Source organism: Amphiura filiformis, chromosome 3 (assembly GCF_039555335.1).
Source record: "Amphiura filiformis chromosome 3, Afil_fr2py, whole genome shotgun sequence".
Taxonomy (NCBI): domain Eukaryota; kingdom Metazoa; phylum Echinodermata; class Ophiuroidea; order Amphilepidida; family Amphiuridae; genus Amphiura; species Amphiura filiformis.
This window is the reverse complement of record NC_092630.1, coordinates 21,605,451-21,624,478: the sequence shown is the minus strand read 5'-3', so window position 1 is coordinate 21,624,478 and position 19,028 is coordinate 21,605,451. Positions and strand designations below refer to the sequence as shown.

At 37.8% G+C, this 19,028-nt stretch overlaps 1 protein-coding gene and 1 long non-coding RNA gene across 2 annotated transcripts; one reads left to right on the top strand and one right to left on the bottom strand.

Annotated features, from left to right (window-relative positions):
• Positions 1-1,821: 1,821 nt before the first annotated feature.
• On the bottom strand, positions 1,822-8,183 carry LOC140148201 (synaptophysin-like). The gene is made up of 6 exons (XM_072170062.1): positions 8,150-8,183; positions 7,960-8,025; positions 5,732-5,850; positions 4,321-4,528; positions 3,063-3,257; positions 1,822-2,727 (listed from the first exon to the last, which is right to left on the bottom strand). Exons 1-6 carry the CDS (start codon positions 8,180-8,182, stop codon positions 2,593-2,595), a joined length of 756 nt encoding a protein of 251 aa, XP_072026163.1. The 5' UTR covers position 8,183; the 3' UTR covers positions 1,822-2,592.
• A 149-nt stretch (positions 8,184-8,332) lies between these two features.
• On the top strand, positions 8,333-18,032 carry LOC140148202 (uncharacterized). The gene is made up of 4 exons (XR_011858454.1): positions 8,333-8,473; positions 15,913-15,969; positions 16,989-17,076; positions 17,678-18,032. It is a non-coding gene; the product is annotated as an uncharacterized lncRNA (long non-coding RNA).
• Positions 18,033-19,028: the final 996 nt, after the last annotated feature.

Genomic DNA, 19,028 nt, shown 5'->3' with positions numbered 1-19,028 from the left:
TTGACAAATGCACATAAGATATATTTCGCTGGAATGGTTCACAACATCTGAAGAGCTAGAAATGTTAATTATAACAGCTAAAAGGTGTTGTTATTTTATTCTCAGAATACTACTTTACACTACTACTGTATATTATTGTACTGATCTAAGTATTCTACAACTACAAACTACAAGGTACAGAGTAAGTGTAAAATTTTTGACTGCTTTAATTCTACGACTTCTGCAAAGCACTACAGTGACTTGTATTAAAGAGGCCCTTCATGATTCACAGCCTCATCCCACCTCCCAAGTAGAGACTTTTATACCATCAGAAACCTAGGACTACATCATGTTTAATCTTAATCTTGTAGATTCCGTCATTTGACAAAGGTATCATCCAATTTGTATTTTTGGGCTGTCGACAACCTAAAATTACAACACAGTAGCCTATGGGATGCTGTAATGCATGTAATTATGCGCAAATTCAAAGTTCGACAAACTGAAATTTTGTGGCTATCTATGCTAAAATCATGAAATACCCATTTAAAATGTGGTACCTTATTTGCCTGTTTGTTTTCAGATTTTATATTGAATACACATTATTTAGTAATTGTACAAAACACTCACACTTCCAAGTCATCTTTCATGATAGCAATTTATACACTGCTACAATATTTTTTTCCCATTGCTGATTTCAAGGAGTGGACATTAAAATGCTGCATAGCCATACTTATGTTTTTGTAATGCAGGTGCAACATTATGGCACATACAATGATTACAGTTGATATCCCCTACAAGAAAAAACTACCAAGCATGCAAGTAGAAACCAGAAAAGATAAAAACAAACAAATATGCAGTGCATAAAGGAAAGACATATTTCCTGTATACACAGGCATGGCATAATAGAGAGTTTGCAATTTATATGCAGTTTACTTTGTCATAAGCCATTATTTTTGCGTACAGATATTTTCAGGGTTGCAAGCTCCACTAATTTCGTGTTTGTAGATTCCATACCACATTCACAGGTGTTGAATTCATGGGCCTCTAGCAAACTGCTTGAAAATAAAACCACCATAAAAAATGTCAGCTTATACAAAACCACTCTACAGGGTCAGAAATTTGCAACCAAGTGCAAGAATCCTTTGGATTCTCCAAGTGGAATTTGGCAAGAATCCATGGATTCTCATCATATAACTTTGTATGATAAACTGAAATATTTCATGAGAATCCATTTAGATTCTTGCAATTTTGTTGACGGGGATTTTTTACGAAAATGAATTCTTGAATTCTCGCCGAATTTCTGACCCTGCTCTACTGTGAATAAATGAACAATTCATGAAGTTGATGTTCATGATCTTATACTAACAAGTAAATAATCACTCAGTATTTTTGAGATGACCATTATTTGCATCTTAATCTAGTCCCTCTATTAAGGAAAGCAGTTAACCAATATCTGCAAGAAGTTGGGACACACACCTTAACCTCTTCTAGCACTACCCTGTCAATGGTAGTTTGTACACTTGCTGCAACCATAGGGTTACCTACAGATTTCTTTCAATCACTGTGATTACTACCATATGACCAATAATCAAGCTATTTCATTATCTGCTCAGTTCACAGTATAATTTTGATCTTCTATGGAGGCTTTCTTTCAGCCAACATGATTTGGGATACGATATGACCATTAGTCAAGCTATGCCATTATCTGCTTAGTTGACAGTAAGAACCCCTGGGTATGAACTTATTGCACTTCAACAATGCAATAATTTTGATCTTCTATGGAGATTTGGACTGCAATTTCTTGGTATATAGTATATTTGCACAGGGGCTTACTCAGTTTAATTTTTCCCCAACATGGTGGTTCTCACAACATAATGTGTGTTTCTTCTTACAAAAGTCTGTTGCAGGTTTGTTTCATATTCAAATGAATGCTCTGAAAACAGGCTACATGTGTAAATATTTGGATAAACAATCCTTTTTACATAAAATTAGAATGCCTTTTTATGAATTTTCATAAACCTTCATTTGCAAAAATAGCAAGTTGTAATATAAATATTCAGAACCAGATTCTCTATTGTACTGAGTGACATAACTTTGAGGCCACACATTGCATAAATGTAACACAACACACGTGGCTTTGCACCCTGTAGCTAGTGGCGTACCCATATGTATACAGTATTTTTACTTTTGGTGAGTCGGTGATGTCAACATGTTGAGGCAGCTGTTTCGCGCACACACACAGTCTGTGTCTATATGTACCCCAAAGCTTCGAGCGAACACTCATAATTTGAAGCTATGTCCAATGAAATGCGCAATGACTTTGCTGAATCACCAGGAGTAAAACTACAATAGTTCAATTTGTAATAGGCAAGAATCATAACATTTTGTGTTGATACAGAATGACATAGATGCAGCTGGGCACAGTGTGCTTTATGTATTCTTTGACTGGTACATGCAAATTTCAAAGAACATAAGTTGGGACTTTAAATTGAAGTGCATAGTAACAAAACATTTATTATTTCTGCCTATTACTAATTGAATAAAGTATAATAACGCTAATAATATAACTACATTAATTTGTTCCTACTCTATACTTGATTGGCAGGTGGGGTTTCAATGGTGGGTTTTTCTGATGTCTCTTGTTGCTGTTGCCCTTGCTTTGCTTCCATTGGCTCGGAACCAACCAGTTTCTTTCAATGTAAACCAAACATTGGCTGCCCAAACACCACAATTTAGAAAACCAAATATCTGTAGAAAGAACAAACACAACAGAATTTACTAATTGACATAAATAACAGGAGCACCTTGCCCAAAACACGCAAGATATTGATCAGAAATCAGCCCCTTATAAGCAGTGACTTTTTATCTTTCACCCTCTTCACAGACCCATGGGTCGGGGTAGGGGGGTGGGGAGATGAAAGAATCGCTGACCATAGTTAGATGGGGCCTTCAACATGGTAAGTACCTACCTCTGAAGTTTAATAGCCACTGAGACTCAACCATAATGATACCAATGATATCAAACACCCCCCCCCCCCAACACACACACACAACCCTGCACACAGATCCATTATATTACTTACAAGTGAGACATTAAGTCCGGCATAACCACCATTATTTCCGACACATGCTACACCATCACTCATACAAGTTTCTTTGTAAAATCGGTCTCTAACATTGGAAAATGTTGTCCACCACTTGACATCACCTACTCCAGCTGCCCAGGCACATGAGGCTATAAAGAACAGCAGAGAGAACACTGCTGTTACCATTGTGTCCTGAAAAGATAGATCAGTGAGTATATGTTAGTGTTACATATGTTGATAAACCCCTGATAAAGTTGATAAAGCAATCCCTATGCGCCATGCAGGTGTCTGGCACCTGAGGAGTCAGTGGTTCAGAACCGCACCTGAGAAAGAAAGTTTTCTCCTCTTCTTCCTTCCCCTCACCAAAATGCCACTGGTTCAATTAGGGTTAAGTTATGTTTATGAATTTTAAAATTTATGATTGTGGTGGTTTCACTGGCCACTGGAACATGCAATCATGCATCATAGTTTATATTAATTCAGCCACTCATTGTTTAGCCACTTTCAATCCTGGATTCCTGTGTGGGCAGGTCACTGGGCACAGTAATGAGTATGGATAAGGGTCCCAGGCCATGAGTATTTGGTAGTAGGGAATGAGTATACAGGTATGGGTTCCAGTCCATGAGTACGGGTATGGATTCAAAGCCAAAATAGAGCGCCAGTAGTACGGGTAGAGCCCTGTGAGTATGGGTACTGGTCATGTACAGAAATTGGGACTCAAGTACGGGTAGTACAAGTCTGATAAACTGCTTTTGCAACACAAGCAATTTGAAACCATTTTTTTAAGTCTGCACATTTTGTAGGTTTTTACCCATGTGGAACTTAGTGTCACAGTGGTGATGAGAATGAGGGAGTGTCAACACTTATAATAGAGGGTCACGCAAATCTTTTACTTTACTCCTTTATTGTCAGTGGTGGCTCCATAAAACACATTCTGAGTGGGCATTGAGGAGGTAAATTTTAGGGGCAAACATTTGGCAATTATTTGAAGTTTAAAGTGATTTGATTTCAGTGCTCCCACTATTTTGTGATTTTAATTTAGATAAAAATTAGAACTACTCCCAGTATTAGAGTCCTCCTTAGGCCACATGAAGCTGGCAATAGACAAAAGAAGTTGGCTTCTAGCTAATGCCTGCAACTTGCAAACCCATGCACACCATATAATTGGCCATATGTTCCATCTTTTACTTTCCACTACATTTTTAAAAACACACTGGGTCTGATTGGTTTGCAGTCATCATCTTCATTCACTTACCACTAGTGGAACAATCTCCAGATGTAAGAATTTGACCTCCAAGAACACATACCACACCAGGACAACCGCGCAGTACAACATTGCTAGTACACCGATACACACAAAGAATCGGGCTGATCCTTCTGGTTCTGCCGTAGCTGCATTTAATCTGGGTGGTGTGGTGAGTCCTGAGGTGCAATAGCTTGAAGGATATTTGTATGTATACAGCCTGTGGAATGAAGTAAATCAAATTAAAAATAGTAATATTTCCTGATCAAAATTATATCAAAATCACAATAGCTTCTAGTCCAAATGATATCAAACTTAATAATTGGCTGGCACTGCACAGTGAACACACTGTGGCGTACAGCAACAAGCCAAAAGATTAAAAATAATTACAATTAAGTTTGATTGTATTCTGAATAATTGACCCCAACATGTGTTAATAAATTAACAGTGGGTCAACATTTGATAACAACATTTCTAACTCTCTATTTCAAATGAAACTAGTTTTCTTCATGCGGCTAGCTTCATTAAACTTGTGGCTTCTTCTTTCTGTTACCATGTATTCCATCAGCCATGAAGGCCATCGTTCAGGTATAGAGCAAACCAAAATAATCATCAAACTCAAATTTCCAGCAAGCTTGATTCAATAAGCAACTCAAGCAGGTACCACCAACTTTAATAATAGAAATAAATAATTTATGGGCATCATATCTCTCTTTATATTGCTTTATGCTGAGCAAATACCTTTAAAAATTTCATCACCAATTTCGGATACATGTACAATTTTTTTTACATATCCAGATTTTTTTTTCTTTTAGTACAGCCCAGAATTTCCAGAATTTTCTTGGTGGCCCAGCAAGATATACAGGGGTGCAGGGGTAGCGCTGGGTTTTAAAACAAGGGGTCAAAAATTTGAAATTGTGTGATAGCATGGAACCAAAACAATAGAAATAAAGGGTTCAAATGACCCTTTAGCAACCTCTAAATGGTAATTTTAGCGCTAAAAGCTAAAAGAATGCGCCTATGACTGCATGGCGCAGGTTAGCGCTACCCCTGCAGGGGTGTGAGTGACCTCTATTGAAAAAAGAGGAACTTTGTTCAAAAAAGAAAAAAGAGGAAAAGCACTGAAATATGCTCAAAATGAAAGAAGAAGCTAAAATTTTGCCTCAAAAAATTTCCAAAAAAGAGGAATTCAGCTTAAAAGAGGAGATTTCACACCCCTGGATATACATGTAGGGAGGTAGAACCACCCACCTTTATAAAAAAATATATGATCAATTTGGTACAATTACCGAATAGGGTGCAACTTGCTAGACTTGAGTCCAGTCCTTGTTTACGGTTAAGGTTTAGGGTTGGGTAGGGCAGTCTTGTAATAAGACTAGTAGAGTTGCACCCTATTCGGCAATCACTCCATCAATTTTCTTACTTAAATGGATATGAATAAGGTACTTCTTCATTAATTGGAGGATCGATACTACATTGCACAGAATATTTCATTGAATCGGAAAATCCTGCTGTTGTTGCAAACATAAATATTGCCAAGAACTGTGGAAAATAATAGAGAGAAAATAGTTAAAACTTAAGGTCATGCATCATGATTTGAGGTACATGTATAGGAAAAGGTGGTGTTACATTTTTTTTAAATTTCAGGACGTTTCATCCTAGATCTCAAGAATGTAATGGGGTACTGAGCTAGAAATGGTCTCATTTTGTTGCTAATTTTAAGGTACCGTTCACAAACACTTGTAAGGGGGGGCCTGATGCAAAAAGGGGGTCCCGGAAAAATTTTGACCCTCCTAAGGGGGGGCCCTGAAAAAATGGACACAAATTTTTCTGGGAAAATTGTGTTTATATGCTTTTCTATGGGGTTGACCGATAATTTTCATGTCAAAAAGGGGGGGGGCCCTGACATTTTTGAGGCCTTTAAAGGGGGGGGGGCCCGAAAAATTTTCGCGATAACATTTTTTTGCATCAGGCCCCCCTTACAAGTGTTTGTGAACAGTCCCTGGGATCTACCTAAAACTGTGGTAAGTAAAAACTTCACACTGTATTTACTTTTTGAGATATTGCAATTCAAACAATGCAAAGTCAGGGGTGGTGGTGTCTACGGTTGAGGTGCCTACGGTTGAGGCATATGTGTTATTAAAGTATAGGGAATATTGAATTTTAGTGCGTCTCAAATTTATTTTTTACTGTAACTTCATAACCCAGCAAGGTAATTGGGATGGGTGAGCACTGCATTCTGTGTCATGGGTTCTAGGCTTTTCCTATGTTAGGCCTACTGTACTAAGTATGCGAAAATTATGCTCCGAAATGTTTATTCTTGAAGAAGTTGCCCTACTTCTGTAAAAGTTAACATTTTTTAAAAGGAAATTTGATGAGGAATTCAAATATGCCATTGGTTTTTGTGTAGAGCATGAAGGGAAAAGTTTTGATTGATAAGATCATAAAAATCATAAAAACATATGTACGACTTTGAACACCCTGTATCTCATCAGTTAGGCAACAAACCTCACCATTACAAGTTTGCTTTTTTTGAGACCCTATATTTCAAGTACCAATATTGATTACTTCAAGACAGTGCCCTACTGGAGTGACCAGATATAAACCTGTATGATTTTCATGTTATTTTGCAATAACAAAACCATGTTTTCCTTGATTTTGGTATGAAATTGAGCAAATAGAATTCAATGTCATGTCAATTTGGAGTTATTAAGGGGGTACTACACCCCTCGATAAATTTGTGTCTATTTTTTATTTTTCTCAAAAACTAATAACACAGTGATAACAAAAGTTAGGTATATTATAGGGGCAAGGAATCCAATTACTACACTGGAATTTCAGTGACCCAAGACAAGCAGTTAGATTATTTATGATAAGAAAAGAGGTACCGCTAGAATGTACCACATTTCCTATCATATATACTGAACCGCTTGTCATGAGTCACTGAAATTTCAGTGTAGTAATTGGATTCCTTGCCCCAATAATATACATAACTTTTGTTACCAGTGTGTTATTATTTTTGAAAAATGCAAAAATAGTCACGAATTTACCACAGGGGTGTAGTACCCTTTAGTAGGGCAACTAAAACTGATGTGAGGTAAGTTTTATCTGTTTGGAATGAATCTGTATTGACTATTCTGAAGGAATTACTGCAATGTGAACAAACAAATGCATATATGAACATTGTGTACACTGGTTTTCAGTACCCTGTTTTCCATGGGTGACTGTAGGAACCCATGGATTCGATCCATGTATGTATGAATATATGGAGAGGTCAAACAGGTTGTAATGTTAATTAGGGGCTGTGCAATAATTATGAGCCCCAGGGGGGTAAAATTTTCGAACAGCTTGCCCCCCCCCTCTCGACTGGCCAAAATTGCTTGCCCCCCCCCCTTTCGGCTCGCCAAAAATGTCTTGCCCCTTAAGTTATTGCAATGGCCAATGTATTATCATGATTGTCAATATTATTATTAATATTTTGCAACATTTATAAATATGAAAACAATTAAACACTGAAGACACCCGGCACCCTATGGCACCTTCTACAACTTGAGAACAAGTTCAACAAGTCCTCAAACGTTCGAAATTTGTAGTCACTACAACTGCCCCCCCGAGTATAATATTAAAACCCCTGCTGCAGTGTGTACTCACAAATTCAATTATCCGTAGAAACCCTCTTGGTTCTGACAGAACACGTAGACGGTACGGTGGTTCTTCCTGTAGAAAATGGAAACAAAATTCGTCAATACCAAATCGTGCTCAAGCCCAAACCACAAACATATACTTATTGACTTTATCATGTCATAAATCCAGTACAACGTAAATAACATGTCTTTCTTACCCCAGAACTAGGCGGCGGCTGCTGACCCTCCATTTTGGATTTTGGATATCAACGTTGGGAATCTATGGATGGGATTTTCTCATCTGTTTATTAACACGTGCTGTGATTAGTCAGTCAACTCAGGTCAACTCACTTTTGCAAAAAATAATCCAATGAAAAACGTTTTTACAAAGAAACATCTAATTATAGATATGACATCATCAACCTTGACCGGTCTACTTCCACGACGTGACCCGCCAAATTTTCTGTAACTCGGACTGGAAGTTTGCATTGTTTACCTCCGCTGTGATTATCATAAACCGTACACGATGTCAGGCAGACAAGGTTTGTATTATAAAATTTTATTGAATGACGATTTTCATGTGTGAATCATCAGTTTCGTTCAGTCGATTTCGATTGGTTTCAATCTTCGTGTTGACTTCCGAATTCTGCACCCATTCCTAGTGCCGTACTATTACGCTGACTTTCGTATCAAGTTCAAGTTCAAGTTCGATACGGTTAAACACCCCAAGTGGGGAAAATAAACCGGTTTATGGTGTGTGTGCTTTTTGTTTTCTCTTAGTTGAAGATTTCTTGCAGTTGTGCTTTGAAGGCTGTTGGGTCTGTAATTGCTATTGTTGATTCTGGTAGAGAATTCCACTCGGAGACAGCCCTTGGTAAAAATGAAAATTTGTAGGTGTCCTTTGATGGTTGAGGTGGTATGAATGCTTTGCTGTGATTATTTCTGGTGGAGCGTGTTACCGGGTGCAGCAGGGTTTGAACCGGGATGGCTAGGTGACCTTCGTGAGGCTTTCTGGAACTGGCTGAGGCGTGATATTTTGCGTCTGGTAGATAGAAGTGGCCACTCCAGATCCGTCATCATGTCGGTGACACTGCTACGCCTGTCATAGATGTTTTTAACAAAGCGGGCAGCCCTCGCTGAACAGCTTCAAGTTGGTATATTTGGTCCATGTGTAAGGGTCCCAGACTGCAGCGCAGTACTCCATGGAAGGTCGCACCAATGATTTATAAGCCATGTTCTTGATATCTTCAGTGCATCCCCGTAGATTTCTTTTTATAAAACCCAGTGATCTGTTAGCTTTTGCAGCTACTTGACTGATGTGATTTTTCCATTTCATGTTGTTTGAGATGTCTACACCAAGATATGTGTGTGAATTTGTTTGACTAAGAACGGAACCATTTAGTGAATATGTATGTTGTTTTGGTTCTTTGGCGTTTTGTAACCTTTAAGACAAAACATTTGGCTATGTTGAAATTCATGCACCATGTATGTTCCCAGCTACAGAGTCTGTCAAGGTCCTTTTGGAGTTTGTCGGCGTCTGCGTCATTGCTGATTGTTCTGTAAAGAACACAATCAACAGCAAAAAGTCGGACAGTGGAGGTGATTTGGTCGGGGAGGTCGTTGATATATAATAAGAAAAGCAAAGGACCGAGTACAGTGCCCTGCGGAACGCCTGATTTGACATGTACCCAGTCCGATGCATCACCTCCTATAACAACCTTTTGCTTTCTTTGCATTAGGAAGTTAGAAATCCAAGTTAGCGTCGGTCCATCCACACCATAATGGGCAAGTTTCAGCATGAGCCTCTGATGTGGTACTACATCAAAGGCCTTGCTGAAGTCCATTCTGATGACGTCTGTCCGTCGCCCCTTGTCGAGGGATTTGGCGAAGTCATTTGTTGTCAGTATTAATTGAGATTCACACGATCGATTTGGCGAAAGCCATGTTGATGGTCGGTCAATATGCCATACTTGTCAAGATGTTTCATGACATTGAATGAATGACATGTTCCATCACCTGCAACATATAGAAGTAAGGGAAACCGGTCTATAGTTGCAAGGCTGTGTGCGATCTCCTTTTTTGAAGATTGGAGTTACATTCGCATTCTTCCAATCTTCAGGCAAATTGCCAGTCTCGAGTGATTTTCTAAAGATGGTCGCCAGGGCTGGCGCAATCTCCTTTGCCCCCATCTTTAGAATGCGTGCGAACGCCGTCAGGTCCAGTTGCTTTGTTAGGGTCAAGGTCTGTCAGTAGCTCTTCAATACCATTGATGGATATATGTATGTTTGGCATGCATGGAAATTTTGAACCTGGTATGTGTGGAAGATTATCAAGTCTCTCCTTACAGAACACTGACTCAAATTGATGGTTCAGGATGTCAGCCTTCTTAATATTTTCAGAAACTAGTCTCCCATCGATTTTAAGTGATGGAATGCCGAAAGAGTCATGCTTAAGACTCTTAATGAAGGAGTAGAACTTCTTCATTGATACCATACATGTGTCTCTAACATATTGACGGTAATTTCGGTGAGACTCTCTATTTAGCTGTTTCTGAAGTGATCGAAAGATCTCCCAGTCTTCAGTACTGTTTGAGTGCTTTGCCTTGCTAAAGGCTTTCTTTTTCTTCCTATACAACCGTGAGACATTTCGACTGAACCACGGAGGTTTCTTGTGAGGGCTTACGATCTTTGAAGGGATGTTCCGTTCCATAGTACCCTTGACCCTGGTACAGAAATCATCCCACATCTCATCAACTGTGACCATCTCTGAACAGAGATCTAGAAAATCACTACTAATCTCAGCGAGATCTGACCTTACGGCTGACCAATCTGCTTTGTGGTATGAAAATACCTTCCTGGGTTTAGATTTGTTAACTTTTGGGCGGGTATTTATTGTAACCACTGGAATTCCATTGTGGTCACTCATCCCAGGAATAACCCTCACGTTTTCGACCAGGCTAGTATTTGACACGAAAAATAAATCCAAAATATTTTGACCACGAGTTGGTTCACGGACTACCTGGTCTAGGCCAAAATCATTGGTTAATTCCAATAATTGCCTACATAACCCAGGTTTTGGACAACCCTGGGTGGTTGACTGTTCCTCCCAATCAATGTGAGAGAGGTTGAAATCACCAGCCAACCATATATTGTGGTCTTTGTTATTCTCTAATTTGGAAAGAGACACCTGTAGTTGTTCTAGTATATCACTTCCCGATTCAGGGGGTCTATAAAAGGCACCTAAAAGGATATTTTTGGAGCCGACAAGCTCTAATTGTGCCCATAGTATTTCGCACTCACTGTCCAAGTCTGCACGATGTGACATGATGATGTCGTTTTTCATACAGATAAAGACTCCACCGTAACGCTTACCATGGTCATCAAGGGCCTATCTTTTCGGATGACGGAATAATTTGATGGAAAAATTTCACTACTACTTATGTCATCCGACAGCCAAGACTCTGTTACGATTAAAATATCAGGGCTATTTACGTCCAGACAGAATGCCAGCTCGGCAACTTTGTTACAGATGCTCTGGAAGTTTATGACCATGACTTTGACTGGTTTGTTCTTAGGGGAGGGACAGCCACTACCAGTGGTAGTAGGCTTGTCAGACCATCTTGTACGCGTTTATGAAAACCTGTGTCTATGCGTATGCCTAGTTGGAATATGAATAGGTGACGATGCAGCTAAGGGGATCTAATGTCATCCTCACTACTTAGCGAAGATAGCACTCTGTAACTATTTTCTGTTACAGTCGACCAAGAGGTAAACAATGAACTTGCAAAGTTAGGCAAGCCGCACGTACATATCCAGGAGACATCACTGTCCTCCAGAGCTGCATATGTCCGAGTACTCATATTTAGGCACTTGGCGTGAACCCATGCGTCACACATGTCGCATCCAACAGCATAGCATGACCAGTCACATTCTTCATTGCAAATTTGGCAGGGAAATCGGGACCGGGATTAGTCTCTATATCGCCAGCTTGCATGACAAGGATCATGCAATAGGTGAGAACCAACTTGCGCGGAGACTAATATGGTCTGACTTGACCTTATCTTACCAAGTAACAATTTGATGTCAGCAGGATATAAGTAAAACTTGAAAACAAATGTCATGTTTGCAAATGTATCAGAAATATTGACATGTTCATGCATATTGAATGGTGAAAGACATCTATAACAATCATAACAACAGTAATACATGTAAGAGCATATTGATATATTACTATGACTCAGTGAATACTCATTAGAAACATAATGCACTGTACTAGTATGAGTATTTGATACAACATTAACATGTATGTTTACAGAATTTATACTGGGTTTCATTGGTTTTAAGCTTATGTAGCTCGATTCTCTTTTACACATGAATGTGAAGATCACCAACAGAGATATATGAAAAATGAAGACCTTCATGATGCATCATGGATGATAAAAATAAGGTCACCATCACACATCCCAGCCCTACTTGCCACCACACCCGGCGTTACGCTATTGCGTTAGCACTGCATGATGATAAATGGAGACGCCATCTTGGATTGGTATCAAAACAATAACAAGTTACAAAATGATGGAAAATACCTGACCCAGATGAAATTATATATCACAAAAAGCACACTACTATGTGGTAAGGATGTTATTTTACCACATGGATGACAAATGGAAAGCGGATGGCTGAATAAGATGGTGGATTCAAGCCAATTTTGAGCAGCAACTAGATGACACGTCTGCTCTCCGCGAAGCACACACACCAGAGGAGGACGATTTCGACCTCCTGGTTTGTTTACAAACAGAGAGGTAGACAAAAAACCGTTCCGCGTGACCAAACACTCAAGTATCAGAAGGATGGTCCACAATAGCGTGATTCACGTAACCTGAATAGGGATTAAAAAGCTGTCACGTAAAACCATGTGCTTCTATTGTCCAATTTGCCATCAAGATTTCATATGGAAACAGTTCAGACCCAGTACAAGATCATGTCAGAAATTAATATTTTGTTCTGGGTCTGATTATTCGGACTAACCCATTCCATGCACCCTTCATAAAGTTCCCAAACACATGAACATTTAATAATGATTTATATTTGGAATTGGAGGAATTATAATTAAGTGGAATTGGAGGAATTATAATTAAGGGGGGGGGTCATGAATATGTCGGTGACTGGAGTCAATTTTTTCCAGCCATGCCGGCTTAATTCCGAATTGTCACCTAATTTGGGTGTACTTTGTCTTGGGTCCAATCTCTATCATGGAAAGTTTGCTATATCTTTCTAAATATAATGATTGTTTGTTCTAGATTTGTGTTTTAGCGTTTCATATTTGAAAGAACTAATGTTTAATTGCAACATTTGAAACTACAAACCCAAACTGGGTGCTATGATGTACAAGATTGGGCTACGAGTATGCATTTTACCAAGTTAGCAATAGGTATTTCCTTCATGTTGCCAATGCATGACTTTCTTTATTATCCTCACAAAAACGGATTTTATTATACATGTACTAGAAAGTTGTTTACGTGCATATAGGCTCCTTCACAGTCAGTTTGTGTTGTGTATGTTTACAACTGAGCCACATATAGACTGGGTTGCCGGGACTACCAGACAAAGAATCTGTTTTTTGACTATAATTTGGCCTCTTATCAGTTTTACTGATAAGATGGCTAATTGAAAATAAACACTTATTTTGTAAACAGGTAATGCTCTGTGGTTATTTATGGATGGAAATTTAGGAAATTGCTATTAATGAAATAATTAATATATTAAACATACATTTTGCTTTGTTAACGATTAAAATCCGTTCAAAAATAAGGTTTTTAGAACATTTTGAACAATTTTGCTCTATGAAAAAGGATACTGCACCCCTGCTGATCTGACTACTGATAAGCTGTCAACAAGCATTGACAAGTAAAGTGTGACCACTAATTAAACAATAATAATGAGCATTATCTGACCATTCCCTGATCTGACCAGAGCTGGGTATAAATAGTGCACTACTACCAACACTAATTGATGTTGGGAGTGACACTAGTCGTCGAGGGGGGATACCAGTAATTGGGGTAGATAGTGGCTTTGGTTTTATACATTTTTGGTACGTGTAGAGCAACCGGGAATCCCTGAGATTGAGTAATCAGTCTTTTTGATTAGGCCAATGAAAGTCGATTTTGAGTTTCCCGTCACCGCCCTCACTTCATTTTCTGACCCTCACTTGAATTCATTATTGTGACTATTTTTAATATACTTTTGAATCTCATTAGGGCTAAACATCCATCTTCAAGTGAATGAGTGGCAAATAACAACACATTTTACATTCGTGTTAGTCATATAACGAAAGGCAGAAAAATAATGAATAATGAAAAAGTTACCTCACTTGTTTTCAGAAATTATGTGACGGAAACTCAAAATTGACTGTTAGTGGCCTTATGATGTGATTGTAACTACCAGTAAACTATACATTGCGAATAAATATATCTAAAATTAATTACCATGCTTCAATATCAAGGTTAACAGTTACTGATAATAGATAATTGGATTGTCATGAAATGTGGTTGATATGAAATCCCTTAATTAAGCAGCAAACATTCTTAAGGTTATCTGAATATAGATTGTTGGATTGTTGTAAAACTCAGAGGATGTGATTTCAATTGGGCCGTTTGTTACAAGTATGAATTAAATGTAGACCAATTTAGCACACATTTTCCAATTCAGCTTTCGACATGAAAATTTTGAGTATTTCCTAGTATGTCATTGGTGGTATTTACCAATAAATGCCAATATTTCGCACCCAGTTAGGTGTGCCAAACATTCAAATTTACTAGCTTTCCAAGTACTTGCAATGCAAAATTATGAAACATGATCTTCATCCATGGCGTTGTCTTTTTAAAGACATTTCTTGTTTATGCTAAATTTGTATTTATATTTATGATGATCCCCCCCCCCACACACAGCGTCATCATCCCTTTATATTCGTATCAAAAATTGCCGTGATAGTACGGCGAATCCTCTCGTTTTTCAACAGCTACGCATGGCGATTTTGTTCGAGAAGTCTAGCCAAGAATTTGCTCACCGATAGCTTCACATTCTAGGCTTACGACCATTGCATTCAAAATCTAGTCGGATTTGAAGCATGACGCTGTGTAGTCCGAATAATCAGACCCAGAACAAAATATTAATTTCTGACATGATCCTGTTCTGGGTCTGAACTGTTTCCATATGAAATCTTGATGGCAAATTGGACAATAGAAGCACATGGTTCTACGTGACAGCTTTTTAATCCCTATTTGTGTAATACGTGAATCACGCTATTGTGGACCATCCTTCTGATACTTGAGTGTTTGGACAAGCGGAACGGTCTTTTGTCTACCTCTCTGTTTGTAAACAAACCAGGAGGTCGAAATCGTCCTCGTCGAATACAAAAGTCAGCGTAATAGTACAGCACTAGACGCTGTGTATTAAAAGCAATTGATGTTTAGCACTACTTTCGGGCTCTGTTGCTAATGCTATTATTATCGGTTGAACGCCTCATGCTACGCGCTCGCTAAGTCTGTGAGGGCCACAGACTGCGGATTCTCTGATTCACGCTGACATTCTGACCCTGCAAGTTGACCTAGTTAGTGCTTTTAGTAGTAGATCGTATGATACGTTTCTGTATACAGCTATATAGCTTCGATCTGTGCATTCATGAACGATACCTCTCACCTCGGGACTGCAAGTTTTACAGACCCGGTTATTATACATTGTCTTCGGACCGGCTGATGTTTCGCAACATGAATTATCAACAAAGACTTGATGCAACATTCAATATTCAAGGCTATGCATTCGGCAGAGTTCACACACCCGCGGTATAAATTTGCAGCTCTGTGACTGACCCGGGTATGTCACATGAGTATGTGACCCAGGTTCTTGTAGCATTCGCCAGTTCGTCATAAATGATTTAATATGGTATTTTAAGTTTTTCTTTACTTGCTATTTTCTTATTATAGGTGGGAAAAAAAAAGCCCCTGAAGGCACCCAAGAAACAAAACCAGGACATGGATGATGTAAGTTTGAAGTGTGGCTGTGTGGGTTGATGCAGAGATATTTCAGATTTTCAGATATCCTTGAACAGGGTTCGAATTCAGTCAATTTTTTTGCATCGCAGTTTGTGCTATGCAAAACACATGTTTGCATAGCAGTATAGCACTTTTAGCTATGCATTTTGGAAAAGTGCATAGCAGTTGATGGAAATTGCATCGCATTTTGCGATGCGATACCGTCGAATTCGATCGCTGTCCTTGAATATTAAAAAAGCTGAAAGTCTCAGTCAATTAACAAACTCAAATTATTATAGCCATAATGTACAATCTTTTTTTTTTTCAAACCTGATTTTTGGCATATTATAATGTTTACACATGTTCTAACTTTATGCAATCGGCCAGATTTCTTGTGTGGTGTGTTTGTCAAGTCAAATCTTGACATTAAATCACCAAGACTAGAGTACTGTTAAATGACCATAATTTAGCCAGTGGGGTTTCTGTCCATTTACTTGTTATTTTTGCTTTAAAATGGACAGAAACCTTTCCAGGCAGTTCAGCATTTTGAGTCAAGAATAATAAAATTATAATTTGATGGAAAATCGTAGGCTACATATTAAAAAGGCCCAAAGATGAATTAGCAAAATTGTTTTTGCTGTAAATTTTACATCTACCGTATAATAAATGCCTCCTCTAATAAACACCCCTTGTGAGGGTAAGCTTACCACATGATCCATCATAACATACACGATCGGTAATGGCGTTAGTATTAATAGCAAAAATTACATTGTAAACACAGTGAACCAGAAGTCATAGATCCGCAGTTTGTTGATCACCATTTTGGTGTGATTTTTAAGCTTACCTGACGATATTTCCAGGAATTAGGCCTACTGTTGTAACAATGATCTCTAAAGCTCTAATAAAGCCCCTTTTCAAATATGTCATGCCCCAATGGTGTTTATTAGAGGATATAATATATGTACTATGTAGTCTATTAATGACTTCCATTACAAGTCTTTTTCTGTTCTTATCAATTTTGCTTTTAGGAGGATATGGCTTTCAAGCAGAAACAAAAAGCAGATGCAGCAAAATTAAAAGAAGCAAAAGAAAAAGCTGGAAAAAAGGGACCTATGGGTAAGCAATCAAGTTTATTCATGCAAAAAATCAATATACATGTACATGTCAGTTCAATTCAAATTGAAACTTTGCATGGTTCATTGAGTGCACTAATGAAATTGAATTGATCATCATGATGATTCAATCACATTCACCTGTTATATCATTTTTTTACAGTAATAATTTCTTTCCTGAATTCCAAAGGATCAGTTGGTCAAGGTTTGAAATATTCCAGATTTGAAATCCTTATTATATAGGCCTACCCATTAAAATCATACCAAACATGTTAGGATAGCTCCTTGCTTTGGTCTTCAAAAATAAATTTTTCCTCCAGAATTTCTGTGGTTTTTTTTGGGGGGGGGGAGATTTTGTCATGATTAATGGACTATCTTCTACAGTGTCCTGGTGACTTTATGCTCATTTTGTGGGAGGTGATTGGGAGTTAAGGCTTTCTGGCTATCAACCCTAGATATTTAATATTTAAACATGCTAATTGTGAAAACAAACTTCCCCGCGGCTCACATGGTGTGTTGTGTGTGAGTCAATCCACAATTTGAAAGTTAATAAAAAACAGAATTTTAACAATGTCTGCTTTTTTGTACGTTTTTCTCATATTCAGGTGGCTCAGGAATAAAGAAGTCGGGCAAGAAATGACGACACACCCAACTTTATCTTTCTTCAATTGACTCTGAAATTACAACATTATGAACATTGTCAGAATAGGTTATCCAGAGACGAGACACTGAACATGCAAGCCAAAATACAATGTTAAAAGGGTGATGGATATGCCTGGCGAAGGCTTGAACTGTGTTTTATGTTTGTTAGACAGTACACACAAATACTCATCAGACAAGACCACAGTTCATAAATGGAAATGTGTCAGGAATTATGTCTAAAGAGAGGAACACTAACCATGATAACGGAATTGCAAGGACAATATTATTTTAAGCTGTGTAATATGTACATTGTATTAATCTTATTATACTATAGCAAGTCTTATGGTTTGGTTGAGTTTCCAAAAGTACAAAACCAAAAAGGGTTTTCTCCTTTAAATTACTATTTAAAGCACAAAGTTTTTCGTGGTATGATAATGAATTATTCACAATTCGGCAAGAAATCTCACTTTGGCAGCATGAAAATTTCACAAATTAATCAATATCTTTAAGTGCCTATAGGAAAATGAAACACTTGCAAGCATGCAACTTTTCATGCACAGAATTTTCATGCTTTATTGTATTGCTGAAGACTTAACCACAAGACTTGCTATGATATAAAATGTTGGTTTCCCTATCACCATGTAGGCATCCCAGCAAACATAAAATATGTTTTTAAAATGTTATAATAGTATTATAAACATGTTCATGAAAATATTTTTGAATCGTTTAATATGAAAAACACTACAATTCTAAAAATGTTGTCAAACTATAATTGCAAAATATTTGTTGTCAAACATTTTTGCAAAATATTCAACATGTTAGAATGATTTGCAGCAAGTTTTCAAAAATATTTTTATGCAAACAGTTTATTCCCATTCTACAACCAAACATTTAAAATGTTTTTTTATAAAATCATTTGTTTGCTGGGATGCTACATGTTGCCTTGCTATAATTATGTATGGAATGTGTCTTGTTGTTCATACAGTTTTGTGACATAGTAATCACCAAAATATCAATACATAAATGTTGGTGATTTCATGTGACAACATTGGCTTTAAAACATCAACAATAAACCATGATAACTCTTTGTATATTTGTGTATTGCTTAATCTATTAGTCTTTTGAGTATTTTGATTATCGATTCCATAAAGCAAAATTAAGCTGCCATTACATTACAAGTCAATTAAAAAAAGGCCATAGTTATTTACACGCACAGGTACGATGCAACGCCTAGACATTTGATCCACAAGCCACAGCACACTTTACAGGTTGTCACTGACCATTACGGCCGACATTCCATAAACAAGCACAGAG

Bases quoted from the DNA above. Each gene is read 5' to 3' on its own strand.
- LOC140148201 (XM_072170062.1), bottom strand. From the start codon at position 8,182: ATGGAGGGTCAGCAGCCGCCGCCTAGTTCTGGG. The intron at 5,851-7,959 runs GTGAGTACACAC...TATTTTCCACAG, and splicing joins TTCTACGGATAATTGAATTT to TTCTTGGCAATATTTATGTT. The intron at 3,258-4,320 runs GTAAGTGAATGA...CTATCTTTTCAG, and splicing joins TGGAGATTGTTCCACTAGTG to GACACAATGGTAACAGCAGT.